The 24,131-nt window shown below is 37.6% G+C and overlaps 1 protein-coding gene across 2 annotated transcripts; it reads right to left on the bottom strand.

Annotated features, from left to right (window-relative positions):
* Positions 1-1,296: 1,296 nt before the first annotated feature.
* On the bottom strand, positions 1,297-20,258 carry LOC140938038 (sarcosine dehydrogenase, mitochondrial-like). Of its 2 annotated transcripts, XM_073387584.1 has the most exons (14): positions 20,141-20,187; positions 19,812-19,995; positions 16,195-16,545; positions 14,599-14,778; positions 13,326-13,655; positions 11,940-12,247; positions 9,194-9,335; positions 8,664-8,747; positions 7,727-7,840; positions 6,873-7,011; positions 4,962-5,075; positions 4,066-4,213; positions 3,297-3,722; positions 1,297-1,638 (listed from the first exon to the last, which is right to left on the bottom strand). In XM_073387584.1, the coding sequence occupies exons 2-14, from the start codon at positions 19,965-19,967 to the stop codon at positions 1,368-1,370; spliced, it is 2,763 nt and encodes a 920-aa protein (XP_073243685.1). In that variant the 5' UTR covers positions 19,968-19,995; positions 20,141-20,187; the 3' UTR covers positions 1,297-1,367. The 2 variants fall into 2 exon arrangements, with proteins under 2 accessions (XP_073243685.1, XP_073243684.1); XM_073387583.1 differs by having other exon boundaries at positions 19,812-20,258.
* Between the last annotated feature and the right edge of the window lie 3,873 nt (positions 20,259-24,131).

The raw sequence follows: 24,131 nt of genomic DNA on the forward strand, positions 1-24,131 counted from the left end.
AAATAATTTTGGTGCAATAAAAGCTAATACAGACCCAATGCAAAAATGGCTGCTAGATTAACATTCTTTTGTTTGAATAAAGTTAGCCTAACTAGCCTCGTTCTCCAGTACAAAATTCAAAAGAATACATTATCTCAAGCGAGACTAGTTAGGCTAATTTAAACAAAAGAATATTAATCCGGCAGCCATTTTTGCAATGGGTGTATTGAATTTCTGAAAGTAGATAAACTGGGTGTAGAAAAATTATTATTATTGTTTTCTTCACGTTAGGAGTACAGAATTCATACAATTTTCTAAACTAACATTTAAAGTTATAAAAGGCGCTTATCTTAGTGATTAAATAAAGGCCCTTTGTAAGGATTTACAGCACTCAGAAATGAAAATGTTCATTCTATAAATGTCCTTTTCATTATCTCACACTAACTAGCTATAATAATATTTATTTATTGTAATTACAGTCGAACCCCTTGTAAGCAACAACCCAATGTGAAGATCTGGTGATCCTTTAATAGGAGGTTGTCACTTACAAGAATTGTCTCTTTGGAGAAGTCCGGACACACTCACTTTTCAGAAATTTGTATTGCATACAATTTCTAAGTTATGATGTGTTCTAGAAGTTGTTCGTATACTCTGAACCGTATTAACTTGAATTTGGGCTCTAGTTGTGTATGCATTTAATATTCTGTACCTCTAATGTAACAATTATATCACCTACATATTTCATGGTTATTACACTGCGATAAAACTACTTCTACCACATTATCACTGTTAAGCATTCATAAGGGTCTCTGGCCTACACTTGAATAAGATACAAGTTAGAGCATAAATAATTATATTTCTCTTTTAGAAAATAAGAGAAAATGATGTACATGTTTGTTTTCACATGCAAACGTTTTGCCCATTGGTGAGGCAACAGTTGCATAAATTTTTTATTTAGTTATATGCTAGGAGTAATCGAAGCTTAGGAGAGTGCCTTCGATATGTTTGTTAGGCGTACAGGTAGCAGTTGAGGGGGAAGAGTGGATATTTCTTGCCATAGATAAATAAGATTATGGCATATTTTGAACGTAAGGATTGCGTATATTTGTACAGTGAAATTTATATATTAGAACCTGACATAGTACTTAGTAATTTGCTATTTTGCAAGATACTTGTATGACTATCAAACTTTGCCATTCTTTCCTTATTTGCAGAGTTTGTGTTTGGATCTGTAAATCCTTTAACTCTTACAGGACATTTTCAAATAGAGGACATTACATAAAGTGAGTTGAATAGTCTTAATTAACCCCCCCTCAACCTTGATTATTCCAGATATCACCAAACCCTCATCCAAGTATTGGACACTAACACTAAAGTAAGAATTTCATTTATAAATTTTCATAAATTCCTTGAACTCTACGATTCTTGGGATCAAATGGAGCTTTTGTGTGCACCTGGGCTGGAAACAACTCTCCCATTGATTCAATGGTGTATTTTCCAGATTTTAAGAACTCTGTAGTTACAGGCTTGCCACTTGGATTTTTAACATATCCATAAGCCAAACTCTTGTCCAAAGCAAAGCTGTATTCTCCTCTTCGTATAAAGCCAACAACTTCACCATCTCGCCATATTGCTTCTAGGCCAATAAGTGATTTATGACTGTAAATCAAGAAAATATCTTGAAGTTAGAAGTGGCACTCATCCATGAGAATGCTGCATCCATAATAAGTCAGGTTTGTCTTAATTTTCTACTTAAGGTCCCTTTTTTGTGGTCATGGATTCTACCGGTATCTGTTGTGAAACTGTTTTGTTTTAATCCCTTCATCATACATTGCCAAAACACACACACACACAAAATTAAAACTAGTTTACACCAGGGATACAAAAGAACCACAGCATGAACATTATAGGGTAAAATTAAGAAGGGGAATGAGTACCGTAAATCCCCTATGAAGCCCTCTTCCCTGGGGGGCTTATTTATTTAAAGCACAATTGAGGGTGGGGGAAGGGGGAAGAGGGGCTTAATTAATTTACCAAAATGGGGTACCATACTCCTTTTTCAAACAACCAAAAAATGGTATAAATTCTCCATAAACAACTAGGATGCATAGTGGAAAGGCTTAAGCACATCACTTTAGAGGTCTTGAAGCCAAATTAAATGATAAGATCACTTCACAGTGAATAAACCATAGTGGATCAGTACGTTTTTCATTAATTTACAAGTGAAGAATAGGGAGAGGGGGGATTAAAAAAGAGGGCGAACGTAATAACTTTCTTCCCCTGTAAATGGTGGCTTATTTGAGAGGGGGGCTTATAGTAAAGGATTATTATATAAACACCAATAAAATACCGGTTGAGCTTTCACGCGAAAACATGATATCTTCACATGTGAAATATCACTGTTGCTAATACATTGCGCCTTTCACAGCAAAAAACTGTTTAAGTGAAATGGCTAAGTTTGGTACTTCATTGGTGTTTAAATAATAAATAGAACACTATGTGGCCACTTGGAGATACGGAATTTCTCTTCTCGTGTGGAAAAAATATTTTACTTGTTCATTGTGCTCCCTTGTGAAATATTTTTCAACACTCAAAGAGAAATTTTGTATCTCCATGCAGCCATGTAATATCCTCTTTTTCTACAGCAATGATAGCATTAAAATTTATTTGCTGCCACCCTTGAAACAATTTGAAACAACAACCAATCAAGAAATTTTAAAAGCATTTGTGATGAGTCAGGGAGTCTTGTTTTCATGTGTTAAGTCCCATCCAAGATTTTCAAACTTTTTGCTGCGAAGTGTCCACTTTTTTCTAAGCAAGGTCTCATCATCTAGTCATGGGTCGCCAGTTTTCTGTCACCCTTACTTAAAACTGAAACGGGTAGATATGAAGAAATCCCTTGCGATGAAAGGATATGTTCCTTTTGTAACAGCAACAAAATTGAAGATGAAAATCATTTCTTACTAGATTGTAAGGCCGATTCTAAGATTAGAGACGTATTTTTCTCCAAAATAGAACTTAAAATACCTAACTTCAAATCACTTTCACAAGATACTTTAATGGCTCATCTTATGATTTCTTCTGATTATTTAATTAACTGTCCATTAGTTTTATTTATCTCGCAATGCTTTGAATTAAGAAACAAATTAATATCTATGAATGAATGAGATCTGAAATGTTTTGAAATGTTTTACATTAATTAGTTGGATTAGTGATTAAATATGGACTATGGCTTTTGCAATACTGTAATACCTTTATGGTCATGCAAATAAAGCTTTTGTTGTTGCTGTTCCTTATAATAAAATAAAAATACTTACTCGTCAATGGTAAAACAGACTAATTTTTTGCTGAGACCTTCAGCTTTTTGCTTCTCAAGAGCTTCTCGCCCAAGGAATGGAGTATCTCTCTTGAGTTTACAGGTGAAGCCCAGCCCTGCCTCCAGTGGGGTGTCATCATGCCGCAGATCCTGATGCCAGTGTTTGTACCCCTTCTCTGCACTCAGTGAATCTAGAGCTCTGTAGCCACCATTGACAATACCAAACTTTTCTCCTATCCCCATGACAGCCTCATAGACAGGCACGCAGGAATCATTTGGAATATGCAACTCCCAGCCAAGCTCACCAACAAATGTCAGCCTAATTGCTCGACAGTCATGGCCTGCAACATTGATGACCTTGTGAGTGGAGAAAGGGAATGACTCATTGCTGAGATCTGCTGAAGTGAGACTCTGCAGCAACTCCCGGCTGAAAAATAACAACATCGATAAATAACGGCAATAACATTGGATGGAAACATACAGCGTATTGCCAGTGAAATTAATCTTTATAAGCAAACACTGGTAGCACTTTAGAAAGAGTTATTCACTGGGCCTTTCAACATGTCTACCAATGATTGATGGCAGAAGAAACATTGCCTCCAGGCACTCCACCTACTGCAGCCCCAATTTAAATAGACCCTTTGACGTTTCTTTCAACTTTGATAAGACCAGTACGCAAATATCCATTGATACTAATTCAGGATAATGTCTTCGATTACTTTGCATGAGGTAACACACCATTAATAATATCATTTATTGTTCCCACTGACCTTTTAGGTCCCTGAATACTCAGCATTCCCATTTTCTCTGAGTTATCTTCAAGCTTGACATTGTACTGCTTGTCATGAATAATATTTTGAATGTGACACCAACTGTGCTGACCAATACCGCCACCAATAGCAAGGTAAAATCCATCACCTGTAAAAAAAGTTCAGCCAAACACTCACTTCCCAAGAAATACCAGCAGGTCTACTAGACATTGGTCTACACAACATTGGTCCTGTTTAATATTCAAATGTATACCTAACTACCTAATAATAACAATAGTCTAAAAATAATAATTGTCTGCTTGTATTTTGTCTTTGTTGTCGCTGCTGTTGTTGCTACTGCTGTTGGTGTTGTTGTTTTCTTTTCTTTTTTCTTCTTGTTTGTTTTGTCTTGATTTCTCTTTTGGTTCCTTATATCTCTAATGTACCTTTATATAGATGTAATATTGTCCTAGTCCTAGGCCCTACAAACATTCTCAAATATATGTAAAGCTCAGAGTCATTTCTTCGTTTTACTTAAAAGTAGGTGGTGGTCAACTAGAAAGCTTTCACTACTTTGACCATCACACACATTTTATAACCCGAAATGTACAGTTATTTTATTTTGCAATCATCTGTTGTGACTATATTTTTCTTTCTATGTTATTCTCTGTAAATAGTGTGAAATAAATGAACCTTTGAACCTAGATGGGACTTTTTCGGGCCCTGACTCAGACAAGCAGCATTGAAGCCAAAAGTTGAAAGCTTGGTGCTCTACTGGAGGTAAACATCTCGGAAAAATGTTTTGCATGGCCATAATCATTGACGGCAGTTGGAAACTTATAATCACTGGCTCCACAGCTTGATGATGATGATTATGTTAAAGAATAACTGCTTGTTCATCTCTTTTTAGTCCTCACCTTCAAATTTTGGTTTAATGACACTTGAACCATCTCCATTCTCTAAAACACTGACTGTAATATCAGCTTCTACTCCACCATCTTTGTTTGCCATACATGTGTAGGTAGTAGCACCTGTAATACAATCATGATAATTATTATACAAATGAAATCCAGGTTAACATGGCTTTGGCCTAGATTTGCTCTCAATTTCCTTTGCCTCTTGACTGTTATTTAAAAACATTTTCTGTTACCTTCTTTGGAAAGTTATTGCTAACATTATCTAATTATGGTATTGTTGAAGAACAGTCCCTCAAGAGAGAAGGGTTAATAACAATATTAATTCTTTCCAGGCACCATATCTGCTGTAAATTCCAAATTGTAGATCACAAACATTTATGCCAAACCCAAAGCGACATTTTTGTCCAATCTAAAATGTGACAACAACATCTTTTCCGAACCTACCAGGTGACATGTAGGCAGTTTCAGAAATGACTGACAAAGGGACAGCATACTCTCCATTGCAGGGTCTGAAATTGCGATCAGCTGGTCGCTGATACAACCCAAAATTCATTGTTTGTGACCAGATTTTCAAGACTAGCTGGCAACTGACTTTCAGTTCCTTGTCAATGTTTTGAACTGATGCTCAAGAAATTAATTTCGTATTTCTTGATTGATTTCCAGAAGAAACTTACCCCTTGTCTTTTCAAAATTTTTATTCTCCATAGAAAACATTTACAGCAAAATGAAGGTGAGATTCCCGTTTAAATGGCCTCTAAAACAATTATAATCCACACACTGTAATCAACATTTAGCTTCCACCATGTTTTCAGTGGTTTCATCTGCAAGCCATACTGTGGGTGCATTGCTTGAACATGTGCCTTTCTGGCACTCTACAAATTTTCCCGAATGCTTTACTGGCCACTTACTGTCAGAAAAACCAGAAAGCGCAAAGATGTTCATTCATGGTTTAGACATACCCTGAAGCATGTGCTTCTCAGTCATCAGAAGTTGATCTGTTCAAGTTATCACTATTTTAATGCCTTTTGTTACATGGCAGTGAGACTTTTGCAATCGTTCACGAGTATTACAGATTATGTTTTAAGTGAAAAAAATGTCTTTAAGAACTTCGTTTTTTCATGTTTCGTTGTGAAGCAACAATTTTATGGACACTTGCTAGCGACCAGAATTTTCCATCTGGTGACTAGAAAAAAGATTTCAGTTGCCACTTGGTGCCTGAATAAAAAAATAATTTCAGACCCCACCTTAATGGAAGGCCTCTATTATTATAAATTAGATTATTCATAATCATGACTAACTCCAGTGAGAAGACAAAGCAAATTGAGAATAAAAAAGATTTCTGAGCTTCAGATATCTGGCCATTGTCTGCATTTAGGGCATGCATGTTTGATTGACAGTATTCTGGTTTAAAAATAAAAGCAATTAACTCTAGGATTCATTTGTTTTGGCATTCATTGCACTGTAATGTCTATAATCGCTGCTTGAGATAAAATGCTCCAATGTGCAAAAAATTTAAGTGGTCCAAAAATGTATACAAAAGATTTTTCACAAGAAAACTTTTGCATTATTCTTATTCCGATATACACTCAATCAAACACACCCTTAATAACAATGAACTCATACGATAAGATGGCAGAGGAAAGAAGAAAGCAAACCTTGTTTGACAAGCATGACAATAATAATTATGTTTGAAAATTAAATTTCTACAAACTTCAACTTCACAGATATTTTTGGGAAAAACCAGAAAGCAGTCATGTTACAATGAAGATCACAACAAAACACGCAAGTAATAGCCCAGTGCCATGCTCACAGAAATATTATTTTTTCTGTCCTCTTCTTTCTGCGGTCCTATTGCATAGGCTTTTTAAAAAATAATGAATGGTTGCTAAATATGAAATAAACAGCTCTCACCTGGTGGTTTTGCCATGTTGTTAGTAAATATCCAATCAACAGCCTTCTGAGAGTCAGGCCCAGTCAGATAATACTTTGCAAAGTACGACATGTTAAACACAGCCACTCTTTCTCGGCAGCCTAAGCATTCTTTTCCAATCTGCAAAAAGAAGACCAAAAAAAAAAAAAAAATGGTGTGAGAGCTTAAAATCTGACCTGCATTATTTTAAACATGTTTATATTTCAGGGATACCAACTTCAAGAGATCTAAAATCTGGAGACTGAATATCTCTTTTACATTATCTCCCCAATATCAACAACAACCAACCAAGCTGATCACCAAAATTTAATTATAGCACATACATGTACATGTTAGTACATTACAGGAAGTCTTACATGAGGTACAAACCATTCAAACTTCTTCTGCATGTAACAATTATAAAATTTGTCAGTGATTAAATACATGCACAAATGCCACAGAAAGTGTGAACCTTCTGAAGTATTATTCTGGGGGAAAACAGGGTAAATTTCAAACTAAAGCACAGAAAAGCTCAAAAGTGTATTTTACTTGGGTAAATGGAAAAATTTGGTGACCTGTAAAGGAGACTAGGAGATTACTGGGTGCCCGGAGAGTTGGCATATATGTGAAATTCCCAGTCATTTTGATTGATTCATAAATCTACCACACCAAAAGCACTGAAAATGAATTTATTACTAGACAGGTTCTGCCATAAACCTTGCATTGCACAAGTAGAATAACTGGGTAGAGGCAGTTTCACCTACAAGCTCCACTGCAAGTTCCTAATTAATGCAACTACAAAATTATATCTGAAACTATGATGTTTGTATGTAGTTCACAGAACTGAGTTACTCACAATATCATGGTGTGGTGGAAAGTCAAATGTGTAGTCTTGGCCCAACAGCGCATTGTATGCGTAATCTTTGTTCTCTTTTACATCATAAGCCCCATAATAGTCATAATCTTTAACCTAGAAATATTAGAAAAACAAACAAACAAACAAACAGTATAAACAAAATTAATGTTTAAAATACAAACCCTGCTTAGGACAAAAGACAAAGGACAAAGGACAAAGGACAAAATACATGACGTCTTGTTTTAAAGCCACATTGCTTTTGTATACTTGGAGTACAAACAAAATTTAGCAAATCAAATCAATTATCCAGGCAATACCCTGTTGACAGACTGGCCAGAATTATGCACCTTGTTTAGGACAGAGAGGTCAAAAAGCATACCCTGTTCAGTAACACATCACTGTATAGGCCATACATAAGGGAATATCCCTGCCCCCTCCCCCCTCCCCCCGCCCCCACCGAGCCCGGGGCCACTTTTTACACCTCTTAGTTAATCATTTAGTATAGACAATGATTTGCCAGGAACCTGGCTCATTGGGCAAGTAAACTTTATTTATTTTTATTTTATTTTATTAGCTTCGCCTGTCACATAATAATATACAGAGAGAAATAGAAAACAATACATGATGGTCTGATGGTTTTCCAGGTTCATGGGTGCTCTGGGTCATAGTCATGTTAAAAGTTACTTGCAAGGTAAGAAAAATTTGCTTGTCCTTGAGTACTGGACACAACCTTATAACAGAAGCCCGGTAGCTGGTTGATTGATCAGAGTGTTTTAGTCAGCTACAAAGCAAACGAAAAGTATCCATCCAAATCAAAAGTATCCATCCAAATTACCGGGTAATGAAAGTTTAACACAATCTGAGGAAAAATCCATTTAACAGTACAGGGGGTGGGTGGAGATCTTGTCAAGGGCTGATATGAAAAATTTATATTTACCTCTGCCATGGAATTGGGGACAAACCATCCTGGTCTCTCCCAGCCATGCCTCTCCTGATATACACATCCCCTGTCTAAAAGAACCTTTAAAAAAAACGAGTATTGGATAATTATTAAAAGCCCATGTTCACCCAAGCAGCTTTGCGCACCCTGTTCTCCAGAAAAATGATCTTGTTTAGTTAAAAATTGCGGTCTTCATTGTGTGTAGAATCATGCTTTGATCAAGTGTGAAAAAAACGAACACTTTGCCTTATCAAAACACTGAATTTGGCAAAAAAAAAAATGTTTCACAGCAAAAACACAAGCGTGCAAAGCCACTTGGGTGAACATGGGCCTTTAAGAGCCTTAGTGTGGTTGTAGCAAGACCACAAAAACACTAAAAAAGAATTTGAAATATGGCCAATATCAAGCCAGCCTGCCTTAACACTTGGCCAATAATGCATTTTATACTGGTACTACAAGAAAAAGGTTAAATCACTTAATTCTTACTTTCTTACTGGAAAGTACAGACATTGATAAAGATGCTTTACCTTGTGAAAAGGATCGCATCGCATGTTCCTGGAAGCAAGTGGTTCATCATGAGGAAAAACCATGGAATAATTCTTCGCATAGGATTCATGACTCCTTTCTCTTAACCACTTCTCATCGGCTGTGATGGACGAGTGGAAACGCCTGTAAATTTTCACACAAAAGTCAATCAGGGTGAATAATGCTCCTTTTCTCACCAAGAATATAGACCATAAAAATAATATAACTGATTGTTTACAGATATGGAAACAAGGAAGGTGTACGATAATGGCAAACATGTTGGATTCCAGATCCAAAAGTTGATATTTTATGTCCTGACCATACTAAATTATTTGCTTTTGGGATAAAAGAAAAACTTTGCTTTCTCCATCCAGATGTATACTCACTAACTAGTCTCATTAAAGAGGTGGTCATTGCAGGTGGCAGTAACAATGTGCAGACAATAAAATTAATTGTTTAAATTCAAAAGGCTGCCTCAACTTTACTGCAGTTTGAGGCATTCCCTATAATGGACTATAATGGCATGCTACATACCGGTAGCTGCTAAGGGGTACCTCGTTAGACCAAAGCTGTACGAAAGGCACAGGATTTCTCATGGTGGGTTAACGAGGGTATTTACTGAAGAACTGCTAATGATGAATTCAGAAGGGTGTTTTAAAGTATTAATATCAAATTATTATTAAGTATTATGAATCCTCTCCTATTATGGGGCTTAAATTAAGGGATAACAAACAAATGGCACAGAAAATGGTTAAGAATCCCGACTGGTAGGAGGTGAATCAGTTGCCTACTTTACAAGTGTGGCTGAGAATTTGAACTTGGGAACAAATCCATGTAGTGGTTATGGCAAGACTTGGGGCTCTAGATTACAAGTCTCGCATTTTAAGTTTTATTTTCACCTGAAGAGTTGTAATTAAATGCAGAAAATATGAAACTTGGACACAATACCCCAATACCCCTGAATAACGAGAGGCTCTCACTTGTAGACATGAAATTTCTGACAAAAAAAATTAGACAATTGTAGCCCTTAATTTACTGCCTTACAATATATCAACAATCTTGAAACTCAAAAGTCATTATAAAACGATGGTTAATCTTAAGAATCTCAAATTTTTAAAAAGTCTATTGAGTGATATAAAAATTATTTGAAAGTAGACCAAAATGTTTACAAAACCGCAAACAAGAGCGCCTCCTTACATACTAATCAAATGCTTCTTTCTAACAATCGGCTCGAGCTATCTCCATGATCTTTTACATACCATTTTAAAAAAGGTTGAAACTACTATGAAGTAAAATTTCATTTCAAAAGCGCTTGGTTTTCCCAAGATAACAGCCGAACGCCAAGATTGTCCAGTTTTAACCATACAGTGAAACCTGTATTAAGCGGACACCCTCGGGGGTTGCTGTAGTGTCCGCTTAATTCAGGGTGTCCGCCTAATACAGGTTTCGATAGATAACATCATATGAGATGTCAAATGCCATTCAAATGAACAGTGGAAACGTTTAGCAGTACTCCCAGAGACTATGACGATATACGTTTGCATTAATTTCTCTATTTAATTGGAGCAATTGATCAAAGCACCATAAACATAGATTGCAACTCGAATTTGAAGAAATCAGATGAGTGAAACAAGCTTTATTCAAACAAAACGACATAGAAAACAATACTGCACTGTGAAACTAATCAAATAAGTTCGTCAAGTCACATTTTTTAATCATGTTAAAAATTGAAAAATTTGTGGGTGGCAATCTTTTGCATTTCCAGTGTCTGGCATATTGGGTGGTGGAATTTAATTACAAGTGTCCGTTTAATACAGGTTGGCAAAAATAGAAATGACCATTTCAGGTACTTTTTAGGTGTCGGCGTCTGCTTAATAGAGGTGTCCGCTTAATAAAGGTTTCATTAAAAGTAAACAAGGGAAATAAAATTCGGGACTTCGGCTACTGTCCACTTAATAGAGGGTGTCCACTTAGTACGGTGTCCGCTAAATACAGGTTTCACTGTATTTCTAACCATAAAAACTGACCATCTCAAAATATCTTGATAACGACAGATTTTGCTTGAACTTCTCGAACATCGAGGCAATAGAAAGAAAAAAGTTGGCAACATTACATGTAAAACAAGAGAGTGAACAACCTTAAGTGCTATAGGCCATTTCTGAGTTCTAAAAACCCTCCCTTTTAAAACGAGGCTAAGTGCAAAACCTTTCTTGTGATAATCAGTTTGATTTGCAGTAAAAACAAATAAATCATTTTCATATCAATGGCTTTGCACTTAGCCTCATTTTTAAACAGAGACTTGAAGCAACCTAGAAATGGCCTATTGAAGTACATGTATATTACACTTGGGTTCGTGCGTCAGAAACATAAATAAGGAACAGCCAAAAAGCATAAACACAATCTTCTCTTAAGGTGATGTTACACGAGACGATTCGCAAGAACAATTTTTAGCGCAATGCAGCGTGGCAACATTGCTGCGACATTGTTTCGAATGGTTACAACATTGTTCCAACATTCCAACACTGTGTTGCGCTAAAGATCGTCATTGTGAATCCTCCTGTGTAACATCACCTTTAACCTTTCAAGCTGCAATATCAACAACATATTCTCCGGACTGATTTCTTTACATTTCCTTAAAGACTTGAGAACTTTTGGTGATCATTTATTAACTCTCATAACCACTTCCCTTAATTATGAACTACAATTGTTATGAGAAAATTTATGTTGGTCACTCTTGGGGCTTCTCACCTTATATCATATCCATACATGTCAAGTTGTGGGTGGCCATTAACAACCCAATGTGCCAACTCTCGGCCACATCCTCCAGCAAGCATGATACCAGAAGAGTTAAACCCACATCCATGAAAAAATCCACGCAGCTCAGGGGCCTCACCCATCAGTGGCTTGTGATCAGCAGTAAAGGATTCTGGGCCACAAACAGTTGATTTTACACCAGTTTCAGCGATAACTGGCACACGATTGCAGGCACCCTCTATATGGGCACTGAATACATCCCAGTCCAGATCAAAGAGGGAGAATGCAAACTTGTCACTAACCTGAGCATAACAGCAAAAAAATACATGGGTACCAGTGTAAGCAAATAACATGTAATAATTGTCATAGAAGATGTTGATTCAGTATAGTTTTACCACTTTTACAGAAAGCAGCCATTCTTAGAAATAAAAGGAAATGGCACTATCTAAGGAAGCCTGCCAAAAAATCTTGTTTGATAACCTGGGGCTAGTGGAGTTTGCTTCTGGGCTCGTAAATTCTTTTCTTAACTTGCCCGACGTACAATTGAAGTTGTTTGAGAGAATCCAAATTACAGAAGAACTGTAGGTAGATCCTGCTCATCAAAATTTTTCCAAGGAAATGAATTTTAGGCTAGTATATGTACATATGCTAGCTACAGCTTGCCCAAAAGGCAATCTTTGCACCCTGTTTAAAAAGGAGTGAAAATACTGATTCATTTTATATTGAAGATTTTCTAGGACGTAAAATCAAATCTTCAGTGCTACCAATATTGGAAAAAATGACCTTGTACAAATTTGAAATAATTAGATATGTATATTTTTATAATGACTACAATCTGTTGTGATTTTTCACCTTCAAAAAATCTGTACATATTTTATGAGGACAAAAGAAGCAAGAGAGTGTTAAGGTTAAAGATTCTACAGTTCCTTTCAAACAGATAATCCTTATCTCAAACTCACCAAAAAATAACAATAGAAACACAAAGTTGACACATGGATGTTTAGAACACAATTCAAATAGACCTTTTTACTGATATGGCAACCATATTGAATTAATTAGATTTAAGGAGTATTATGGGATGCCTAGGGGCATGAGCAGGATCCCATATACTCGCTCACTATTTACGCGCTTTTGGGGCCAAATTTTTTTTATGTTTTCCTAGAAAAAGATTGTAATGGAAAAAAAAGATCGTTGTGCTGTGTTTGGCCGTCATAATTATCGCCTTTTTCCTGTGAAATGCACAGTGAAGTTCTCTTTTTGCGCGAAAAGCGCGTGTAAATACTGAGCGAGGGCCCCCTGGACATCCCACAATACTCCTTAAAACTAATAATTTCAATATGGCTGCCGTATCAGTAAAAAGGTCTATTGCAGTCCTCTTACCTCATCCCAGAATATTGGATTATTTTCATAACCTCCTACAGACAGTCCATCTCCTTGCAGTTTAAGATACACAGAAGCGTCATGATCTCTCACATTTGGCATGTTCTGTATCCCTTCAATTCTTTCTGTAACAATATATGCATGGTACATAGCAACCAGAGGTACCGTAACACCACACAGTGCACCAACATTAGGCGACCACACTCCTGTGCAATTAACTACACAGTTTGTGTTAATAGTTCCACTCGGAGTCTGAACTGCTGACACTCTCTTCAGTCCTAAATCATCCACTTTCGTTTCAATTCCAGTCACAGGACAGTTCTCATATACCTGGGTAGAAAAATCAGAAAACAAGGTAAGATTTTGGAACTATGAGTGATTAACTGTACTGTAGCAGAAAAAATGCATTGTTATTTTTGCCCTGAACAATAAATACATATAGACTGGTCATTTTTCAGAAAACGAGAACACAATTTATCCATGTTTTTATGATATTCAATTCAGCATAAGGTGCTTTGTTTTATTGACCTACATGCAGAATTGCATGTACCACTGGGCTAGAAAAAAAACTTAAATTCCAGCTTGTCCTTTTGGGTAAGCAGCTCTCTTCTTTTGCTTGCCTGGGGCCACTTCTTAATCATTGTACATGTAGTTAATGATTTTGTTAGAGGAAGACTTACCTGGACCCTTTCCTACTGGGTACGTATTTCTTACCCAGTAAGTAAATCTACAGTACTTGTCCCTGATTACTGGACAGGACTTTTTTCAAGCCCTGCTCCTCCTGATCATGTGAAATGTAATTCCCACTCCTAAAGTATCAGACTAGACTATTCTCTACATTCCCCTGACAGATGGAATCACCAATCAAAAGCTACCTCCATTACTAAGGTGTATCACATTTGATCACTTTGGTATTCATCAAAATGTGCCGACACAGGAACTGTTGGAACTGTTTATTAATTATTACATATTTTACAAGTAAGCAATACGTAACAGGCTTATATATGTTACAGACCATTGTATCTGCCTGTTTTAGTTTGACTCTCTATATTATGCTGGAGGTCAAAATAAAATTCAGGTTAAAAGCTTTTAAACTTGAAATATATTGATTCTCAATTTTGTCTCCTAGCCCTTCAATTTACATGAATAATATGCGGCTTGAAGAAAAGGGAAATTGAGAATTATCCTTGGTTAAGAAGCCTACAATATTTTTGTTTTAAACCTCAACCAGTACAATGTCAAAGTTGTTTTGTTGTTTCACCACTCCACCCACCTTTCCACCATTTTTTACAGCTGCTCTTGTAAGTGTAGTAGCCCAGCTGGCAGGATCAATGGTGCCATCTCCAGGACTGTGCAAAGTGCCGTACAAGTCATCTACATTCATCAATGGATACAGTTCCTTGGATTCTTTGGGTCCAAGAACAAATGATTCAACCCCATAAACCTTGCCAAGCTGTTTGGTTTGGAAACAATATAAAAACTGCAACTTACACGAACAATATATTCCAAAAAAATCATATGTTGTCTTTTACAGTAAGCTGTTGTAACAAAAGCATGCTTAGAGGCCAGAAGCCAGCCCAGGGGCCTGTTTCGTGAAAGTTCGGATAACTTTTTGGGCCCAAAACCCAAAATTGAAACCAGAATCTAACAAGTACAGTGTGGGACTTGGCTACCAAACCAATCCATTTCATTTTATTAACTGCCAGTTTTATCATATTACATTCACATGTATCTGCTAAACCATTGAATTCTTCTCTTAAAATGTACAGAAAACAGTTTTCTGGGGCCTTGAAAGCACCAGGACTTCTGACAAATGGACCCCCAGGTTTTTAACAGCAACAAAACAATGTTCATCTTTCAACTATCTAGTTTACTCGACAACAAAGTTAATTTCAAGCATTGATTTCACTCCCAGCTAGCTACAAGTATACCCACATCATGTCAAGTGGATATGGACAGTATAACTATAAAATGCTGACGCATAAACAGAGTGCAAAGAAAGTAGTGTCCGATAGCCCGGGGCTAGTGGATTTTGTTATCGGGCTAGTGAATTCTGTTTTTAACTTGCCCGACGGGCAAGTGATGTTCTTTGAGGAATTTGAATAACAGAAGAACTATGAAATCAATTCTGCTAGTCAAAAAGTTTTTGGGGCTAGTTGAAATGATATCTGGGCTAGTAAATGCTAGCTTCAGTTTGCCCGAATGGCAAGCTGTAGAAATGATTTTCTTTGCACCCTAATAAATACCAATATCTAACACCTTAATACGTAAAATTTTGGCAATTAACACTTTAATTTAGCAAATTTAGTGATTTTTCTAAAAATTGCTGAATTAAAATGCACCAGAATTAAGTGTCACTGAATTTAAATTATTGTTGTTAAATGAAAATGAGTGCAATATGAAATTCCACCATCTGATCAGTTTCACACACGTGTTATTTTACGGTTGATTATTACGTTTATCACTGACTTTGTGTACCTTAAGTATGAGTGAGGACAGCATTCACATGTGACATTACAGTTGCAGTTTCATTATTTTGTTTGACATTCAAAATTAAGTTTCAGAATGTTGCATGATTTTGATTTAAATGAAGCTACTGACATTTATGATTTTATCACGTAACAGTTACTGTTCTCTTGTCATTGTAAAAGTTTTCAATACCATCGCCAAAGTTTCAGTTCATGAAATATTTGCAAAAAATAAAGTGACTTACTGTAGTTTCAAAAAATCGCTAAATTAAAGGGCTGCTAAATTTGGATTTTTTTAAATCGCTAAATTAACACATCGCCAAAATTTCATGTAATAAGGTACACTGTCTTATTCTATAATATTGTTAACAATGGTTTAAATTATGCTGTACCAAACTTACAGTCATTAGTCTCTTGTACTCATCCAATCTTTCCTTGTTATTGGCAATAAACAAGCCTCCATTCTCATTCCACCCAGGCCACAACCCTGTCTCCCCTTCTAAAATATCTTTTGCAAGTTTGCGCGTCCAATTAAGTAACTCCACCTCAACATCACTGGGTCGTAATCTCCACACAAGGCCAGCGCTATGCCAGGTTGTTCCAGAAGTGAGCTGATCCCTTTCTAACATGACGGCATTTTTAACACCAAGTTTGGTGAGGTGGTACAGTGTGCTAGCACCAACAGAACCTCCACCTATTATTACAACATCGGCTTCAGCTTGGACAGAATCTGGAGCTCTTTTGTCTTCTGTCTGTTTTATAATAGATTCAGTCATTACTAAGGACGTTATAAAACACCTTAACAGTTTGAAATGGAAAATCCCAGAATCTGAATTGTTCAAATTAGTGAATACAAGTAGCTCCACTTGGTTTCAAATGTCGTGCTCCTGCTGTGCCGAACCCAGTTCATAAATTATAAATACATTAGAATACATTTAAAAGTTTGCTAAACCGTTTCTTTATTTTTGTGTTTTGTTTTGGGAAACAGCCGTTCTATTCATCTGAATTAAATTGGACGTCTGAATCCAAGTCGTGCTAGTGTCGGGCTGCAGTCGAGCTACAGTCGAGCCAGCTTAGCACGGCAGTAGCACAACGTTTGAAACAGGCCTTACAATTGGATGTATTTTTAATGTATTTAATAACTGGGAGGGCTGATAAGTGGTGGGGCATGGGTATGCCTGCCCATATGTAGCAATATTTAATCCCTGTTGATTCATATTTGATTTGGACATGATTTCTTTTAATTTAAACCTCGCATCTAAAATTTATTTAAATTTAAAAGAGTTTCATTTAATCCTTTTTGAAATTTCATTTAAACTTCTTACGAAAATCCATTTAATCTTCCATTAAATTATGGTTTAAACTTTGACATTTTCATTTAATTCATTCTATCCATTTAAATTTAAATTTTGGAATTCCCATTTAAAATTTACTGAAAAATGTCTTTTAAACTGCTGAATTCTAACTTAATCCTTTAAATTGAAACGTTAACAAATTTCTTTAAACTTACCAATGTAAATTATGTTTAAACTGCGAAAGTAAAATTCATTTAATCTTCCTGGGGCGAGCTCGGCCGGGATCACGTGCTCAGGTCAAATGGCAAGGTCACATGTCGTATCCTCGGCTGCCATTTTTATCTGCAGTAGAAAGTGTGGACGAAGGAACAAAAGGACGAGTGAGCGAATTACTAAGCGAAGCGTCAAGGCTTCTGTCTTCCAGCACCTCTTCTAATGCTTCTTCAAATTCCACTTGTCCAGCTGCGATACCACAAAAAACATTGACCAGTTTTAAAAACTAGCTAGCTTTAATTTGTACCCTTATTCTTTTGATTGGTATTCTTCGTTTTAAATAAGAAACTCTTCTTCAGTAATTGAGCCTTCTGCAAAAGAAATTACATGCGAGTTTCGCATATGACTTCACCATCCTCTGTTTTGTTGTCTGATCGTAAATTGCAAATTTTCGCGCCTTCTTACCGTCATGGGCCAGGCCGCCCGTAAAGCATCCAACCGTCCCAGTCTACGGTAAAGAGCTATCTTAAATTCCCTAATCTTCTACAGAGACCGTTAGATGAACTCATAGATTGTTCACAGTCCCCTATTTTCCCGTAAGATCGTCGAGATCGAGCGCTATGCGGTACGGGTTGTCATCTTGGATGAGTGTCAAAACTACTTAGGGGGCGGAGGAAGGTTTAGGAGGAAGCGAGAAAAATAGAGGGACTGCAATAACATCACTGCAGCTCGCCTTCAGGAGGCATGACAGGAATTTACGCCTTTTACCATTCATTTATTAAGAAACTCTGCTAGCAGTGAAAAACATGCCAGACACATAATTTCAATTCGTTTAGGAGAAACGGTGTTACAACATTCCCCTGGCCAAGCTGCTTCAAAAGCATGTTGGCTTATGTGATTCACCCGCAAAATGCCTAAATTCCTTCGTGTGTTTGGGCAAGATGTGCCTTATACTATTATGAAAGTGTACGTTTTATAGAAACGACGACTTGTCAAAGCCTTGTCAGTGTCGGCAACTTAAACTAAACCTGTTGTCACTTGACGCAAATTAACATCTATTGTCTAATTACCAATCAAACGCCTGCGTTGCTGGTACAACGCACTCCGTAAACGCGAGCTGCAGTGATGTTATTACAGGCCAGCCCTCTATTTTTCTCGCCCCCCTCCCCCTAGAGCTACATGAATACATGATATCCGATGTCCGCCCCCTCGGTCACTTGAAAATCAAGATGGCCGCCATTAACTATAAGACACGCTATATCACAACCGCTATCTCACCGAAAAATAGGGGGCTATGAACAGTCTGTTTCGCTCGGCATCCCCTGAACACGCCTGAGAGTTCTGTTGATTGTCGCCTGCGGTATCGCAGCTGGACAAGTGGAATTTGAAGCAGCATTAGAAGAGGTGCTGTAAGGCAGAAGCCTTGATGCCTCACTTAGTAATTCGCTCACTCTTCCTTTCGTTCCTTCGTCCACACTTTCTACTGCAGATAAAAATGGCAGCCGAGGATACGACATGTGACCTTGCCATTTGACCTGAGCACGTAATTCCGGCCGAGCTCGCCCCAGGAAGATTAAATGAATTTTACTTTCGCAGTTTAAATGTAATTTACATTGGTAAGTTTAAAAGAAATTTGTTAACGTTTCAATTTAAAGGATTAAGTTAGCATTCAGCAGTTTAAAAGACATTTTTCAGTAAATTTTAAATGGGAATTCCAAAGTTTAAATTTAAATGGATAAAATGAATTAAATGAAAATGTCAAAGTTTAAACCATAATTTAATGGAAGATTAAATGGATTTTCGTAAGAAGTTTAAATGAAATTTCCAAAGGATTAAATGAAACCCTTTTAAATTTAAATAAATTTTAGATGCGAGGTTTAAATTTAAAAGAAATCATGTCCAAATCAAATATCAATCAACAGGGATTAAATATTGCTACATGTGGGCAGGCATACATGGGTTTTAAGAGGCAGTTTACAGTACGAGTAAGCTTACGTTATGTTACGTGGCGGGCACAAAGAAGTAACTGCAAAACCCGGGGGCTGGGCTGTAAAAACCTGATTAAGAGTTTGACTAATGTGAAATATGCTGTTTGACACGGTAAATGAATTCCCACATCCACTCTGTGACGGGCTCTGTGACGCCTTTTCGCAGTAAACATGGTCTTTCATACATTAAAAAAAAAAGGTTTTAGGGTTAGGGTTTGGGGTTAATGGTTAGTGGTTGTGCTTAGGGGTCAGGATTAGGGTTAGTTGTGGGGTTAGAATTGTGGAGGGGGATCACAGAGAGGATGTGGGAATTCGCTTCCCGTTTGACACTAGCCTCTCTTATTTGAAAATTTTGTTGACGGGTGTCAAAAGGGATCAAATTTCCAAAAGTTCCTCTTAGGGGTCTTCGTGAATAGGTTACTGTTTACGTCGAGGTGTTCCGACCTTCATCAAAATAATATTTACTGAAAAAAAAACACATATAAATAACAGAAAATGTGCACGAATTTAAGCTCTGCCTACCTGGAGAGTCGTATAAGGAACTCCAGCTTTTACGTCAGAGTCTCCCGCGTTTGACGAGCTGTAATCTTTTCTCAGTAAGAGAGGTGAAAAACGACTCAGCTGACTAGCTGAATTCCACCTCGTGACGTCTTTAAAAACTTTAGAAATGCGCCACATCTCCCCTTGCACTCTGAAACGTTTTAATCTGCATACAAAGTGATCGCTGCTATTTACACAAAAGCAACGCCACACGAGGCGCAAAAGGACTGTATGGAAGCAAATCAACGCTTCTGTGCAAACTGGTCCCGGTGTACCGGACTGACCAGTTTTGATCCACGAAGGTTACTTACCAGTACATCAGGAAAGCGGAGCATAAAAGGAAGGTTATCTTGAAGAAATGATTGAAAGAGAGCCTTTTTTCTCCATTTGTGTCATTTTTAACGCATTTTACTATACTTGAATGGGCCGCTGGGCTGTGCCGAGGTTGTTTGCTACCGCTACACCCCACTTCGCCCCATACGATTTTATCGCTCAATACTTTGTTTAAGCGTCACGGAAAATCCCAGAATATTTCACATGAGCATACATGACCTGCAAACGCTTCCCGCCAAATTTGAGAATATGGCGGACAAGGAGAATGGTTTTGTTATTGGATTTTTCGAAGAATTTCTAGATAAGAAGAATACATGCCGTCAAATTCGAGCTACTTTGTTGTATCAGAACGCCATAGCGGGGAGGATAATCACAAGCGCTATTAGCCTGCGTGGCAAGCGTTCGAGAGGGAAGGGGAAGGCAATTAGGGCGCGAGACCGCACGCGAGGGAGGAGGGGAACGCCTGCAAGAAAGCCATTGTTTTCGCCATTCCGCCCACTAATTAAAAAAATAACAAAAATAACGCAACTGGTGAATGACTAACTGTCAAATAAGTCTGGTCGCCATGTACGCCGTATTTCTCGCACTGTTTTTCTTTTGTTTTCTTAAAACAAGAAATCTAAAGTAAAGGTTGAAAGTTGGAACGACGCGTGCCGAGTTTCATAGAATCCAGCATAAATCTATTCAAGTTGTTGCTGAAGGAATCGGGCTGGAAAACTATTTAATAAGAAATGTACCGGCTCTTCGCAACTTTCACTCTTCCGTCGCACACTCTTTGAATTTCTATCAGGACGAATTGGATCCAGCGAAGCACACAAAAGAACAATGATGGCGGGGAAAGAAGAGCTAAACTTCAAAGATCTACCTCGCCCCACACGCTCTCGCGTGCCCAAATTCCCCCTTCCCCTTCCCCTTTTAACGCCTGCCACGCAAGCTAAAGCGCTATTCATTAACAGGTATGTAGTATGATGAGTGCAATTATTTCACGTTATAAATATTACAAAAATAATGACATATTTTTTCGTATACCCTACCTATTGCCGGTTTTCTTGAAATTCTATGCTACGCCAAAAGTGACAAAATATCAAAGATGCATCTTTATAATTCAAATCCACCAATTCACTATCAAGATCGATAAAATTAACATCAATTTGCTTTTTGAATGTGTCAAGATTGTAGAATTTAATTTCAATTCCCACACGTGTTTCATGTCATGTATCAAGAGACACGTTTTCTAAATCAAGATGCATGTTTTTTAAATCAAGAAGGGAGACGACAATTTTTGATCAGTTTTGTTTCCGAGAGGGACTAAAGCGAGCACACAGGTGGTGGAATTCAAGGCGGGCCTGCACGACTCCTGCAGTTCGCAAATAGATTGGTCTTAAAAGCTTTATATTTTAGCTCTTACTTGAGTGTCTTTTAGGGATTTTCCTTTGCGATATGAAATGAGGGGAGGTTCCTTAAAGATGTTTCTGAGATATGGTTGGTTCTGTATAAGGTGCCATTTCCCCATGAGTATGTTCTTGAGGTTGGGCAACTCAGGGTGGTATTGCGTTACAAAGGGTAGTGTTTTTGTTTCCCTGTTCTAGTGCTTTCTTTCTGTCTGCGAAAATGACCTCTGAGAGATATTTTTCTACAGTTGTAGCTGGGTAATCTCTATTCTTGAGGCGTGTTGAAAAATTCCTCATGTTCTCTTCAAAAGAGATTTCAGAGGAATTTGTTGAAACCTTAAAGCTTCTCCTCCGATGAAGCCTTTAGTGACGCCTGGTGGGTGACACGAATAGAAAATCGTGTATTGGAATGTCTCTGTAGGCTTGAAGTGTGTTCGCACGTCAAGGATAGAAACCTTGTTGAATCTGACACCTTTGTCACCTTCGAGTCCAAGAATGTAGTCTCTGTTTCTGATATTTCAGCCGTTAATTTGATTGTAGGATGGAACTTGTTTGCCTTTAAAAGGAATTCATCTATTTCGTTTCTGCTTGTGTCCCATACTGTATGACGTCATCGATAAACCTTTTCCAAAAGATGGGCTTAACGCTGCTCTGTCTGAGTATTTCTTTTTCTATTTTGGCCATGACGATGTTAGCAAAGGCTTACGGCCATTTTCGTGCCCATGGATGTTCCATGGGTTTGAAGATAATCTTTCTCGTTAAATTGGAAAGAGTTTTCTAGTTAGAATCATACTAAGCATTTCGCTTAAAAACCTTGTAGGGACTGGAGGGTTTCCTTGGTAAAATTCTTCGTATGCATGGCATACAGTGGTAATGCCTAGGATTTGTGGAGGATCAGGCGTAAGGGAGAGCCATTTATCCGTCGTTTTATCAATGTGGCCTTCTGAGAGCAGTGTTTTAATAAGTTGTTTAGCTTTTTTGATTGTAGTTTCAGCCATTGGTTGTTTGTCTAGAGGTCGGTAGTTATTTAAATCATCAAGCAGAACCTGACCTTTGATTAGTTTGTCCTGTATGCTCATCAATACGGTGGGGTTAACTTTATCAGATTTCTTAAAAATAATGCTTTTGTTGCGCGATAACTCTTTGAGAGCTTGGCGCTCTCCCATAGATATATTATCTTTTGGCTTGTCAATTCAATGGCTTGCGAGCTCTAATTTTACCTCCTCTAGGATGGTCCCAGTCCGACTTCACGTGGAAAGGATAACGTTCGTTTTCTTCCGCGTGAAAAATATATCGTAGTCGCATTCGTCTCGCAAATTGATCGAAATCCGCGAGAAGCTGGCGGGATAAACTTTAGACCACGCGACAGTAGAGTAATTTGCTCATCTGTCAGTTGACAGGTTCTTTATATACTCTTTGCGTGATTCGATGGCGTTTCAAAAAGTGCTTTTTGTCTTTGATTTTTCTCCGCTCTTTTCTTTTGCGGTTTTTGGCCGCTTTGTTATCTGTGCGGTTTGCTTTCCCTTTTCACCTTACTTCTAAGGAGTCTGATAAGAGACAAGAGTAAGATTCACTTTGTTTATTCGCACACTCATTTGTTCTAACAATACATCGACTTCGTTAATTTTGGTCTTCAATTCTTCGGCTTGCTCGTTTACATCGTCATCTTTCTTGACAGTTTTCTTTCTAGCCGGTGATTGCGTTTTCTGGTGAGACGTCTTCTTAGTGACAGTATTCCTGCGAGACTTATACTGTTCGAGTTTACGAAGCTTGTTTGTTAATCGTTCTGCGTGCTTGTGGTGATATTTCACCAGCGCTCCTACGAGAGCCTGTTCTGCTTTCTTTCTGATCCAGCCAATCATTGATCGAGCCTATCTCGTTCTTAAATCGCCGCTTCAGTTCTTCGTCAGCTGTTGACATGTTTTAGGCCACATTAGCTCGAGATGTGTTAACTCCTTCTTGTGCTGATCGAATGATTCTAAGGCGGGAGCGGGGGGATGGGCAAGAATGGGCGGGATTCAGTCATGGAGCATGGCAGAGTTTTCGGGTTCAGTCCCTCTCGGAAACAAAACTGATCAAAAATTGTCGTCTCCCTTCTTGATTTAAAAAACATGCCTCTTGATTTGGAAAACGTGTCTCTTGATACATGACATGAAACACGTGAGAATTGAACTTAAATTCTACAATCTTGACACATTCAAAAAGTAAATTGATGTTAATTTTATCGATCTTGATAGTGAATTGGTGGATTTGAATTATAAAGTTGCATCTTTGATATTTTGTCACTTTTGGCGTAGCATAAAATTCCTTTATATCCGGAGGTAAACTAAAAGTTATGGTTTTTTAAAATTACTTTTCTTACCACATTTATAGTTAAGGCGGGGTAAGATCGATTTGGAAATGACCTCACTAACCGATAGCAACCCAGACAACACAATTAATACAGAAAATAAGCGCAGACAGAAAAGAAACTGACTGATTTAGAATTTTCAATGTTGTATTTATTTTCATCGAGTGACACTGTCGATGGCGTGACTCAGCAAGCAGAAGCCCAAATTTCTCTGAGGCAGTCTAATTT

The sequence above is a fragment of the Porites lutea genome, chromosome 5 (genome assembly GCF_958299795.1).
Source record: "Porites lutea chromosome 5, jaPorLute2.1, whole genome shotgun sequence".
NCBI classification, from domain to species: domain Eukaryota; kingdom Metazoa; phylum Cnidaria; class Anthozoa; order Scleractinia; family Poritidae; genus Porites; species Porites lutea.